This window comes from Staurois parvus, unplaced genomic scaffold (genome assembly GCF_062004578.1).
Source record: "Staurois parvus isolate SC_StPar_1 unplaced genomic scaffold, SC_StPar_1.0 ptg001880l, whole genome shotgun sequence".
Taxonomy (NCBI): Eukaryota; Metazoa; Chordata; class Amphibia; order Anura; family Ranidae; genus Staurois; species Staurois parvus.
In genome coordinates, this window is record NW_028319676.1 from 141,704 (window position 1) to 156,400 (window position 14,697).

General features: G+C 39.4%; 1 protein-coding gene across 1 annotated transcript in view; it reads right to left on the reverse strand.

Annotated features, from left to right (window-relative positions):
• The window catches only part of LOC149433898 (polycystin-1-like protein 2), a 54,456-nt gene extending 47,017 nt beyond the window's left edge, over positions 1-7,439 (reverse strand). The window contains exons 1-2 of the mRNA XM_089664310.1: positions 7,127-7,439; positions 2,106-2,222 (exon numbers count right to left, since the gene is read on the reverse strand). Coding sequence (XP_089520436.1) covers positions 2,106-2,222; positions 7,127-7,394 — 385 coding nt within the window. The 5' untranslated portion in view covers positions 7,395-7,439. The remainder of the gene's footprint in view (positions 1-2,105; positions 2,223-7,126) is intronic.
• Between the last annotated feature and the right edge of the window lie 7,258 nt (positions 7,440-14,697).

Here is a 14,697-nt window from a genome sequence, read left to right on the forward strand (position 1 = left end):
GTATAAAATGGAAAGGTGGAAAGAGAAGGGAAGAGCTATATGGACCGGGGTAGATCGTTAGGGGGTTTGGTAAGGGGGCAGTGGGGAGGTGGGATTGTAAAATTTAGGGGACTGTTTGTATTTTGGATGAAAATGGTATTTTGCTGTGTTTTTGTAATGGAAAAAAAGTAGTGGGAGGCCCAGGGATCTGATTGGAGGTGGGAGAATGAAGGGAATGTCTTGTAAGGCGGTAGTAGGAATAAGAGAAGGGAAAAGAAAGGTCAGCGGGAAAGAGAGAATAGTAAGAAAAAGGAAGCGTTGGAAGCAAGGATCGAGGAGAAAGAGCAGAGGTATAAAATGGAAAGAGAAGGGAAGAGCTATATGGACCGGGGTAGATCGTTAGGGGGTTTGGTAAGGGGGCAGTGGGGAGGTGGGATTGTTTATATTTTGGATGAAAATATTATTTTGCTGTGTTTTTGTAATGAAAAAGAAGTTTGATAAAAGTTTTAAATAATAAAACAAACAAATCCACTTGAGTAAAAGTCATTCACACAACGAAGTCTTTAGCCATGCTTCCTCCATCTTTGATTCTGCTCCATCCTACAAAATATCTTCATGTTTCTTCTTCTGGAAAATATACGGAAGTGATGGGAGGCCCAGGGATCCGATTGGAAGTGGGAGAATAAAGGGGATGTTTTGTAAGGTGGTAGCAGGAATAGGAGAAGGGAAAAGAAAGGTCAGCGGGAAAGAATAGTAAGAAAAAGGAAGAGTTGGAAACGAGGATCAAGGAGAAATATCAGAGGTATAGAATGGAAAGGTGGAAAGACGTATATGGACCGGGGTAGATCGTTGAGGGGTTTGGTGAGGGGGCAGTCGGGAGGTGGGATTGTAAAATTTAGGGGATTGTTAGTATTTTGGATGAAAATGGTATTTGGCTGTGTTTTTGTAATGGAAAAAAAAGTTTAATAAAAGATTTAAATAATGAAACAAACAATTCCACTTGTTTGTGGATAAAACAAACTTCCTCCATCTTTGATTCTGTTCCATCCTCCAAAATATCTTCATGTTTCTTCTTCTGGAAAATATACGGAAGTGGTGAGAGGCCCAGAGATCTGATTGGAGGTGGGAGAATAAAGGGAATGTTTTGTAAGGCAGTAGCAGGAATAGGAGAACGGAAAAGAAAGGTCGAAGGGAAAGAAAGAATAGTAAGAAAAAGGAAGAGTTGGAAACGAGGATCAAGGAGAAAGATCAGAGGTATAAAATGGAAAGGTGGAAAGAGAAGGGAAGAGCTATATGGACCGGGGTAGATCGTTGAGGGGTTTGGTAAGGGGGCAGTGGGGAGGTGGGATTGTAAAATTTAGGGGATTGTGTATATTTTGGATGAAAATGTTATTTTGCTGTGTTTTTTTAATGGAGAAAAAAGTTTAATAAAAGATTTAAATAATAAAACAAACAAATCCCACTTGAGTAAAAGTTATTCACACAACGGAGTCTTTAGCCATGCTTCCTCCATCTTTGATTCTGCTCCATCCTACAAAATATCTTCATGTTTCTTCTTCTGGAAAATATACGGAAGTGATGGGAGGCCCAGGGATCCGATTGGAGGTAGGAGAATAAAGGGAATGTTTTGTAAGGTGGTAGCAGGAATAGGAGAAGGGAAAAGAAAGGTCAGCGGGAAAGAACAGTAAGAAAAAGGAAGAGTTGGAAGCGAGGATCGAGGAGAAAGATCATAGAATGGAAAGAGAAGGGAAGAGCTATATGGACCGGGGTAGATCATTGAGGGATTTGGGTGATGGGGCAGTGGGGAGGTGGGATTGTAAAATTTAGGGGATTGTTAGTATTTTGGATGAAAATGGTATTTGGCTGTGTTTTTGTAATGGAAAAAAAAGTTTAATAAAAGATTTAAATAAGATTTTAACAAATCCCACTTGAGTAAAAGTCATTCACAACGGAGTCTTTAGCCATGCTACCTCCATCTTTGATTCTGCTCCATCCTACAACAAATCTTCACGTTTCTTCTTCTTTCTGGCCTCCTCATCGCATCGCTTCGTACATAAAGAAGAGTCTTCACAACAACTACAGAATGTGAAGAGGTGAAGAGAAGACGTCACGGACTGTTGGCTTACCTGTCTGGCAGATGAAGCCATATTGTTGTAGACAAGGTGTCTCCTGTAGAACTCCAGAAGAGGACAGAGTCGGGCACCATCTCTCTACTTCTGCATCTCGGCGCTGCAAAATATTTGCTGTTGGAAAAAAGATACAATGTAATAAAGTTCCTGGATCCTCTACAAGTTGGAGACACCGACTGATGTCAGAGGAGCTCCGTGTTCCGGGGGTTGTTTTTGTCTTGGGCGTGTAGTAAAGCCGTGCGCACACCAGAGATCTTTGCTGATGGGACCGTGCTACTAAAATCTAATTGCCAGCAGCTACTACAGGGGGAAGCAGCACCAATGGACTGCACAGATTGGAGCGTTGCGCCACCATTGGTTCTAAACACTAATCCTTTGTTACTTTGAATGCATTCTCTGCAACAAGGGAAAAAAACCTTCCAATGATAATTTACCATCCCCCCCCCAACACTTACTTGGCTCCTCCATCAATCCAGCGCTGTGGGTTTTTGGGGGGGCAAGGCCAAGCCATGCGGTGTGTGTCTATGGAAGCACACAGCCTTGCTCGGGAGTGGCCCCGCCTTGCTGTTGTAGCTGCTGGGCGGATCTATTGTTGCTAGGGTGGTATTTTGCTTTGAGAGTCCATTGTTGCTGGAGGAATCTATTGTTGGGGGGGAAGGGAGGGTTTAATGCTGCTGGCTGCAAGAGAATCTACCTTTCTGCTTTGTAATCATTAACATATTCCATACAAATTATTTAGCACCACAAAATGATGATTGGCTCTTTACTGGGAGGTGAGGAACCAAGTGAAGGAGCTCAGGGGTGGGGCGGGGGCGGGGACAAGAAGTGTCTCAGAAGGAGGGAGTTCCTGTGCCTATTTTATGAGAGAAAAAGCTCTGATCTTCACACTAACCTGTACCCTCCCACTGCTCCTCCCACTGCTCCTCCGACTGATCCTCCCACTGATCCTCCCACCGATCCTCCTACTGATCCTCCCACTGATCCTCCCACTGATCCTGCCACTGATCCTCCCACTGATCCCCCCACTGATCCTTGCACTGATCCTCCCACTGATCCTCCCACTGATCCTCCCACTGATCCTCGCACTGATCCTCCCACTGATTCTCCCACCGATCCTCCCACCGACCCTCCCACTGATCCTCGCACTGGTCCTCCCACTGATCCTCCCACTTATCCTCCCACTGATCCTCGCACTGATCCTCCCACTGATCCTCCCACTGACCCTCCCACTGATCCTGCCACTGATCCTGCCATTGATCCTCCCACTGATCCTGCCACTGATACTGCCACTGATCCTGCCACTGATCCTCCTGCTGACCCTCCCGCTGGTCCTCCTGCTGACCCTCCCGCTGGTCCTTCCGCTGATCCTGTCGCTGATCCTGTCGCTGATCCTCCCACTGGTCCTCCTATTGATCCACTGATCCTGCCGCTGATCCTCCCACTGACCCTCCCACTGCTCCTCCCACTGATCCTCCCACTGATCCTCCCACTGACCCTCCCACTGACCCTCCCACTGATCCTTGCACTGACCCTCCCACTGACCCACTGATCCTCCCACTGACCCTCCCACTTATCCTCCCACTGATCCTCCCTGTAACCCTCAAAGTAACCCTTTCTTGACAAAATGTATCCTGTTGTCTGCATACATTCCTCACCTGCATCGGGATTCTCTACACCAAAGACTGTCCTGCACACAAGGAAACCGGCACTGTGGCCCTAAAACCAGAAGCTCCCACTTTTAGAGCAGTGATGCTTAGTGTTTTTAGTAATATTAGTTGAAATATCCCACATGGAAGAAAATGTTTTTTTAAATATATTTAAAAAATATTCTTCCCAAATATATTGACATATATTTGAAATACTACAATGTTGGCCATATTCAATATATTTCAATAAATATATATATATATATATATATATATATATATATATATATATACTGTATGTCTTTAAAAATACATTTAATCTACATTTTCAGAATGCATTTACAAATATATGTAAAAATATATGTTAAATTTACTTTTTTATATGTTAAAAATATATTTACAAAACAAAATAAACATATATATATGTTTGGGGGGGGGGGGGTTAATATATTTTCTTAAATATATTCTTCAGATTTAAAATTTAAAAATATTTATCATATATTTTGTAATACAATTGTATTTCAAGATACAGTATATACATATATATATATGTTTGTTTTTTTAATATATATTTTTAAAATATATTCTTCAGATTTTTTTTAACATATAAAAAAGTAATTTTAACATATATTTTTACATATATTTGTAAATGCATTCCAAAAAGGTGGATTAAATGTATTTTTAAAGACATACAGTATATTTGAAAATTTATTGTTACAAATATTTTTCATATATTTTGTAATAAAAATGCACTTCAACATACAGTATATATATATTTATTGAAATATATTGAATATGGCCAAATTTGTAGTATTTCAAATATATTTGGGAAGAATATTTTTAAAATATATTTCAAATTCATTTTTCTTCCATGTGGGTACATATATATATATATATATATATATATATATATATACATATATACTGTATGTTGAAATACGTTTTTATAGCAAAATATACGAAAAATATTTTTAAAAATACATTTTCAAATATACATTTAATCTACGTTTTTGGAATGCATTTACAAATATATGTAAAAATATATGTTAAATTTACTTTTTTATATGTTAAAAAAAAATCTGAAGAATATATTAACACATTTCAACATGCAGTATATATATATATATATATATATATATATATATATATATATATTTATTTTTTTTTTAGATTTTTAAATATGTTGAATACGGCCAAAATTGTAGTATTTCAAATAGATGTCAATATATTTGGGAAGAATATTTTTAAACTATATTTCAAATTTATTTTTCTTCCATGTGGGATAGTTTAGCAGTTTTACTATGAAGTAATATTTTGTATTCAATATATGTACGTCATCAACAAGAATGATAATATACCATTGGTGGGGAAGGAGGGGCATGCTTTTTTTTATGTTTTATGGTGATTTCAAAATAATATATTAATTAGTATATCTTTATATAATCATGTCAGTCGGAATTACTTATGCCAATATAGTATCGATGGTATAGAAACATAGAAGAGCGAAAGCAGTAAGAATACCAAGTGTTCCATTGAGTCTGCCCCATGTTTTTTTTTAATTTGTTCTTTTTGCTTTTTTTTTAATTTTTGTCTGAGTATAGATCTAAAAAAAAACAAGTCATGAAAAAAAAAAAAATAAACATAGAAGAATGACGATGGACAGAATACCAAGTGGCCCACTGAGTCTGCCCCATTTCTTTTTTTATTATTGTTGTCGGAGTACAAATCTCAGACAAAAAGAAGTTATAAAAAAATAAAAATAAACTTAGAAGAGTGACAGCAGAAAGAATACCAAGTGGTCCATTAAGTCTGCCGCATTATTTATTTTCAAATGATCTATATGCTATACTCATACAAAAAAACTGTTAAAAATAAATAAATAAATAAACAAATATAGAAGAGTGATGACAGACAGAATATCAAGTGGTCCATTGAGTCTGCCCTATTTTTTTCTAAATCTTTTTGTTTGAGTGTAGATCTAAGGCAAAAAAAAAATATATATTAAATAAATAAATAAACATAGAAGAGCGATGACAGACAGAATATCAAGTGGTCCATTGAGTCTGTTCTATTTTATATTTTTTTTTATTTTAATCTTTTTGTTTGAGTGTAGATCTAAGACAAAAAAAAAATAATAAAAAAATTAAAATAAATTAAATAAATAAACAAACATAGAAGAGTGATGACAGACAGAATATCAAGTGGTCCATTGAGTCTACCCTTTTTTTTAAAGCTTTTTGTTTGAGTGTAGATCTAAGACAGAAAAATAAAAAATAATAATAAATAAACATAGAAGAGTGATGACAGACAGAATATCAAGTGGTCCATTGAGTCTGCCCTATTTCTTATTTTTTAAATCTTTTTGTTTGAGTGTAGATCTAAGAGAAAAAAAATTACAATAAAATATAAATAAATAAACATAGAAGAGTGATGACAGACAGAATATCAAGTGGACCATTGAGTCTGCCCTATTTTTTTTTAAATCTTTTTATTTGAGTGTAGATCTAAGACAAAAAAATAAAAAATAAATAAATAAAAAATAAATAAATAAACATAGAAGTGTGATAACAGACAGAATATCAAGTGGTCTATTGAGTCTGCCCTATTTTTTTTTTTTTAAATCTTTTTGTTTGAGTGTAGACAAAAAAGGAACAATTTAAATAAATAAACATAGAGTGATGACAGTGGTCCATTGAGTCTGCCCTATTTTTTTTTAAATCTTTTTATTTGAGTGTAGATCTAAGACAATAAAAATAAAATAAATAAATAAAATAAAATAAATAAATAAAATGAAGCAGACTCGATGGATCACTGAATTGATGGATTGGTCTTTTTTCTTTTTTTTCTGGAATACATACGGTATATTTAATTGTTAATGGATTTTTCTGTAATGGGTGCCATTAGATATATTCTTTGGCATAGCAGTGCCGGTTAGCATGTTAAGTGGCCTTGGCGTGATCGACTTCGGAAGCATGTGCACTACACAGATCGATATTCTCTGTAATTGGCTGCCGAAGATTTTCCGGTGATACTTAAAAAATAAATGAATGGATAGATTATATAAATAAAAAATAAATTAGAGAGGGCTGTTGCCCTGTAAAGTGGGGCCTGGTACATTATTTTTCCTTTGAACCCAAATACCTGATCGGCATTTATTCAGGGTGGTTGGCACCAGGGGCGGACTGACCATTTGGAAACTCGGGCACTGCCCAAGGGCCTGGGGTCAGTAGGGGGCCCCATGAGATGCCCCTGGTACCTTTTTCATAGGCTTTTTTGAATTTGGGCAAGGACACAGGGGCCCCATGATCCCCTATTGCCAGGGGGCCCCATGAGTTGTCAGTCTGCCCCTGGTTGGCACTTTCCATTTCTTACCTTCAATTCCGTGCCCAACCCACCAACGCGTTCCATTTATGTAATCACTCAGGAAGGTCAGGACCGATTTTTCCGCCGCATTGGCCAGCTTCCCTCCGCAGTCGGCGCAGGAATTCCTCGCTCCCCAGAAATCCGTCCCTTCATCTACAAAGCAGTAGCAGGAACCCAGAAACAGAAGAGTTGGCCCCGGGCATGGCACGGCGTCGCAGTTACCCGGCTGGCAGCCTTGGAAGAGTGCCCAGATCAGCAGCGCAGGAATTACCAGCATCCTAATCTGGATGGAGGATTTCCCACACAGTAACCGTCATCAGGAAGCCAGGGAGCAAATGTGAGATGTATTTATGAAAATCAGGTAATAAGGACAGCAAAGCAGAAGAGGAGGGAGATGCAGAGATCCTCATCACTCATCCAAATTCTGTCCATGTGAGGACGAAAGTCATTATTCATCGCTAATAACAGCATTTGCAAATTAGCTCCTAATTGCCTTATTTTTTATTTTTTTTATAAACATTCAATATTTGCTTTGCTCCAACCTATTAGGCTTGGCTTATTTTAAAAATATATTTTTAATATATTTTATTTTATATAAAATATACTATATAATATATTTTATTTTAAAAATAATGTTTTTAAAATATATTAAAATATTCCTCCCAAATATATTGACATATATTTGAAATACTACAATTTTCGCCATATTCAATATATTTAAAAAAAAAACAAAAAAAAAAAAAATATATATATATATATATATATATATACACACACATACTCCATGTTGAAATGCTTTTTTTATATATTACAAAATATATGAAAATATGAAAAATATTGATAAAAATATATTATTTTTTAATATATTCTTCAGATTTTTTTTATTCAATATATTTATATTCAATATATTTCAAAATATATTTCAATATATATATACTGTATGTTGAAATGGGTTATTATTACAAAATATATGAAAAATAAATTTTCACATATATTGTATGTCTTTAGAAACACATTTAATTTACATTTTTGGAATGCATTTACAAATATATGTAAAAATATATGTTAAATTGACTTTTTTATATGTAAAAAAAAATCTGAAAAATATATACATATATATCTATATATATATATATATATATATATATATATATATATCTATATATATATATTTTTTTTTAATATATTGAATACAGCCAAAATTGTAGTATTTCAAATATATGTCAATATATTTGGGAAGAATATATTTAAAATATATTTCAAATATATTTTTCTTCCATGTGGGTACATATATATATATATATATATATATATATACTGTATATTGAAATGTTTTATTACAAAATATATAAATAATATATTTAAAAATACATTTTCAAATATACTGTATGCCTTTAAAAATACCTTTAATCTACATTTTTGGAATGCATTTCCAAATATATGCAAAAATATATGTTAAATTTACTTTTTTATATGTAAAAATAAAATCTGAAGAATATATATATATACATATATATATATATATATATATATATATATATATATACAGTATATACATACATATATATATTTATGTTTTTAATATATTGAATATGGTCAAAATTAGAATATTTCAAATATATGTCAATATATTTGGGAAGAATATTTTAAAAATATATTTCAAATATATTTTTCCTCCATGTTGGTACATATATATATATATATATATACACATATATATACTGTATGTTGAAATTCGTTTTTATTACAGAATATATGAAAAATATATTTAAAAATACATTTTCAAATATACTGTATGTCTTTAAAAATACATTTAATCTACATTTTTGGAATGTGTTTACAAATATATGTAACAAAATATGTTAAATTGACTATTTCCTTCTGTACTGAAATGTATAGTTGCTGTATTGTCTCCCGTTATATTGTAAAGCGCTGATCAAACTGTTGGCGCCATAAATCCTGTATAATAATAATAATAATATATACTGAAGACATTGAAACACATACAGTTCATTCTTGGATAGGCCAGTGATAAGACAACTTTTTTTTTTTTGAAGTCCGCGGAAGTGCGAAAAATGAAAATCCCGTAAGTGAACAAAAAATGTGCTAGTGCAAAACCAACACAAAAAAGTGCACTTAGAGGTGTGCTTTGTCCACCCCTGAAGGGGTTGGATCTCTACCCTGATCCCCCGGGGCGCAAGGCTCCTGACAGGGACTAAGGCTCCCATGTGGTCCTCCTAGCCAAAAGGCCTGGCGGACCCCTTTCCTTGTGGCTAGCCTAAGCCAGCCTCCAAGTACTAGGTCCTGAAGAGAGACCCCCCAAGGGACAGGGGAGGAGGGAACCAAAAGGCCACACATCCTCCCCCTAGACTTCAGGGAAGGCCGGAGGACCCACACCCTACTGTCCGTGAGAAAAAAAAAAACACACATGAGTGAAAAGTGAAACAAACGTGGGAGAAAAAATAAATGAAATAGATAAGTAAAAAGAAAAAAGTGGCCGTTCAGTTGTGCACTGGATAGGCCCTGAGGCCCGTAGCATAAAAATTGCCCTGGACTTAGCCAAAAGGCCGAGCCCTAAAAGGCGCAGTGCAGAAAAAGTGTTTGGAGCAGTGCCCATGTGCACGTTTCACACTTGGGATCCCATCCCCATGTGCTACTAGGAGCACCCCTGAGGCGACCACTCTCGGGGCACTGGTTCGCGGACTCTCTGCCTCCCCGGCCCCTGGCCAGACAAGGTAGATCCATTCAAACCAGGAGGAAATGGGCCCATCTGGCGTTCCTGGAGGAATTACTCCCAGAACCCCAACTGCCTGTGGGCACCTCAGTTTCTGTTCCGGCCTGTACTAACCATCAGAGCCCCCATCCTACCAGCAGGGGTGCTATACAGCCAAACATCCCTGCAAGCAGGAATGATGGTGGAGCGCCCCTACTGGACACTGATAAAAACAGATACTACACTTGATCTTAGCCAAAAGGCGGAGTGATAAGACCACTTTACACACCAAAAGGACTCCTTACCATGTTAATGTATGCAGGAGGTAATTACCTCACCTTTGTTGTGTTGGGTTAACCTGTTTTTGGGTAAATATATGGAGAGTTGGGGGAATTTTAAGAGCAGGTTAGTTGCAAATAGATTGGGAAAAGTCTTAAATATTCATGATGTGCTTGTTGATGGTGAGGAGAGCAGATTTGCCATAAACAACACAAGTAGTATCTATTTCACTTGTTAATTAAAAGCTATTCTAGGTCTAGACACATGAGATCAAACATGCTAAGAAAAGTGGCCAATCAGAGTGCTTGCCATTGTACTGAATGGGGAAAATGTGTATATTAACACAGGACAAGAACACAGGATAGAAGATATGGGACAGAGCCAGGGGCGGATTGACCATTTGGAAACTTTGGCACTGCCATAGGGCCCGGGGTCAGTAGGGGGAACCATGAGATGCCCCTGGTACCTTTTTCATAGGCTTTTTTGAGTTTGGGCAAGGACACAGGGGCCCCATGATCCCCTATTGCCCGGGGGCCCCATGAGTTGTCAGTCCGCCCCTGGATAGAGCACAGGTCAGGATACGGGTAACAAAACACAGGTGGCAGGACAGGTATAGATCATAACTCACATTATTGCATGCATGGGAGCAACCTCGGTGCATGTTATAGATCGGACATATGCTGGACGGTGTAGGATCTCCATGCTTGATATGAATTATCATGAATGGGACTCTGAGGGTTGCTGTTCATCGTAATCTTTACAAATATTCAGCTGAATTTCTGTCATCTATAACAAATATCTTTATCCGAATAAATGCATCTCTCTGGAAAAGGACAATTGGTTGCTGCGGGGAATAGTACATATATAATATACACCAGTCATACGTCCTCCATTATTGATATAAGACAACAGATTTGTCTTATGAACTGTTTGTGTGGACTACATTATAATAAGACAACAAGTGCCACCCACCCATGCCCAGCTGTGCCACCCACCTGTGCCAGCAGTGCCTATCAGTGCCACCCACCTGTGTCCTGCAGTGCCACCCACCTGTGCCCATCAGTGCCCTGCAGTGCCACCCACATGTGCCCTGCAGTGCCACCCACCTGTGCCCAGCTGTGCCACCCACCTGTGCCAGCAGTGCCTATCAGTGCCACCCACCTCTGCCTATCAGTGCCACCCACCTGTGCCCAGCAGTGTCACCCACCTGTACCCAGCAATGTCACAAACCTGTGCCTATCAGTGCCACCCACCTGTGCCCAGCAGTGTCACCCCCCTGTACTCAGCAGTGCCACCCACTTGTGCCTATCAGTGCCACTCACCTGTGCCCAGCAGTGTCACCCCCCTGTACTCAGCAGTGCCACCCACCTGTGCCTATCAGTGCCACTCACCTGTGCCCAGCAGTGTCACCCCCCTGTACTCAGCAGTGCCACCCCCCTGTGCCCAGCAGTGCCACCCCCCTGTACCCAACAGTGTCACCCCCCTGTACCCAGCAGTGCCATCCACCTGTGCCTATCAGTGCCACCCACCTGTGCCCAGCAGTGTCATCACCTGTACCCAGCAGTGTCACCCACCTGTACCCAGCAGTGCCACCCACCTGTACCCAGCAGTGCCACCTACCTGTGCCTATCAGTGCCACCCACCTGTACCCAGCAGTGCCACCCATCAGACCGCCTATCAGCGCCCATCAGTTACGCCTATCAGTGCGGCATCATCAGTGCTGCCCATCCGTGCCACCTCATCAGTGCCCTCAATGAAGCAGAACAAGAACCTGTTTGCAAAATGTTATAGTAGAAACAAAGAAAACTTTTTTCCAAATGTTTTGCTTTTTTTTGTTTAAAGCGCAAAAAATAAAACCCCCAACGGGGAGTAAATACCACCAAAAGAAAGCTCTATGTGTGTGAAAAAAAATTATATAAATTTCATATGGGTACAGTGTTGCATGACCGCACAATTGTCATTCAAAGTGCGACAGCGCTGAAAGCTGAAAATTGGCCTGGACTGGAAAGGGGGGGGGGAATGCCTGGTAGGTGAGGGGTTATTCAGTCTCACAAAGTAGCACAGGCCCAGCAGGTCAGCATACCTGGAAGGGGGCAGGAGCCCTTCAGGCTGGGACTTTCTTTCCCTGGACAAGAACTGAGCAGCCTCGGGTCCCAGACCTTACACACTCTCCAGCCACCTTCTGGACACCCTCCCCCAGGGATTGGCTGAGACCACATATATCCAGGCTGTGAATTTGACTCTTCCAAAGGAAATCTGACCAAAATAAAGTGAAATTTCCTCTAAAGGCCGCCACACGTGGCTCGAATTGTGGCCGATTCATGCTAAATTGTCAGAAATATGAACTGTGAGTGGCCCTGTCACCGACTTTTGTTGATGCAGCTGCCTGGGAAAATTGTCAGCTGAACAGCGCCTGCATCCCTCTGCATCCCCCCCCCCCCCCCCGCAAGGTGTACAGGCATTATGTGCCAGCAAAAATCCCCTCGACCCTCCAAAAAAGCAAGCAATAACCTGCATGCTTACCCCTAAACATAAATTCCCCCCCCCCCTCCCAGTACAAATCCGCCCCCCCCACTTGCTGAAACCCTCCCTCCCAGCACACATCTTTGTCCCCTCCCATCCCCCCCCAGCTCAAATTCTCTTTCTCAGAAAATACCTTCAGCGCAAACTCCCCCCCAAAAAATCACCCCTTCCTAGCACAAATCCTCTACCCCTCAAACTTCCCCTCCAAGCACAAAAACGCTCCCCCCCCACTTGAAAATCTCCTCCTTGTAGCACAAATCCTCCCCCCCAAAAAAAAAAAATTTGTAAACCGAGGTACGCCTGTATTTACCGGCACATATTTCATTCTGCGATAAATATCTCATAATCGTTATTTTAAAAAACATTTTTTTTGGTGAATTGGACATTTTTTTACCACATGCGGTCATTTATGCAAATGAGTCACGTGACCATGTCACCGCATGCGGAAATTTACGCAAATGAGTCATGTGACCATGTTACAGCATGCGGTCATTTCCGCAAATGAGTCACGTGACCATGTTACCGCATGCGGTCATTTCCGCAAATGAGTCACGTGACCATGTTACCGCATGCGGTCATTTCCGCAAATGAGTCACGTGACCATGTTACCGCATGCGGTCATTTCCGCAAATGAGTCACATGACCATGTTACCGCATGCGGTCATTTCGGCAAATGAGTCATGTGACCATGTTATTGCATGCCGTAACCTTTAGGGAATTGACCCCTATGTCAGAAATAACAAAAAAACTCCATCCGTGTTGTCTGCAGATGATGATGGGGCCATCTTGTTGGTGGACGGAGGTAATGATGGCTGTCAGTCAGGATGTCAGGCTTGCGTGCGTAGCACACGTCCTCTGTGGAGTGTTGTATGTTTGCGTTGCGTGTTTGCTCAGGGTTCAGCGCACAGTTCACAATCATCCAGGTATTGTTTATTTGTACGCTGTGTTTACTCTCATTTGAATTCCTCGTCTTACATTTGCAAGCAGATCAGCTGGTCAGATCATCATGCATCACGTAGGACTGCTGGGGAGGCCCTGCGCTCTTGTTACCAAGTTAGGGTTTTTCATTCTACCCACATGGAAAAAAAAAATATTTAAAAAATATTCTTCCCAAATATATTGACATATATTTGAAATACTACAATTTTGGCAGTATTCAACATATTTAAAAAAATAAAATTTATATATATATGTTGAAATGTGTTTTTATTACAATATACAGTGAAGGAAATGCGTATTTGACCCCCTGCTGATTTTGAATGTTCGCCCCTCACAAAGAAATGAATGGTCTAAAAATCGAATGTTCGGTATATTGTAACACTGAGAGACAGAATAGCAACAACAAATTCAGCAGAAATACATGTCTAACAAATGATGACTGATCTGCATGTTCATGAGGGAAATAAGTATTTCTCATTGTGTTACCTGTATAAAAGACACCTGGCCACAGGAGCAATCAAACCATCAGATTCCAAACTCTCCACCATGTCAAAGGCCAAAGAGCTGTCCAAGGATGTCAGGGACAAGATTGTAGACCTACACAAGGCTGGACTGGGCTACCAAACTATCTCCAAGCAGCTTGGTGAGAAGGTGACAACAGTTGGTGCAATCATTCACAAATGGAAGAAACACAAAACAAGTGTCAGTCTCCCTAGGTCTGGTGCACCGTGCAAGATGTCACCTCGTGGAGTGGTAATGATCATGAGAACAGTGAGGAATCATCCCAGAACTAAGGAAAAGAAATAAGGAGGGAAAGAAGGAAGGAGGAAAGAAAAAGAAGGGAAAGTAGGAAGAAGGGAAAGAAGGAGGGAAGAAAGGAGTATGGAAAGAAAGAAGAAAAAGGGAAAGAAGAAAAGAGGGAAAGAAGGAAGGAGGAAAAGAAAGAAGAAGGGAAAGAAAGAAAGAAAGAAGGAGGGAAAATGGAGGGAAAGAAAGAAGGAGGGTGAGAGAAGGAGCAGAAGAAGAAAGGAATGAAGGAGGGAAGGATGGAGGAGGGACCCTGGTAGTTCTGCCATTAATGTCAGTAGGTTTTAAGGAAGGAGGGACAGAAGGAAGGAGGGCAAGA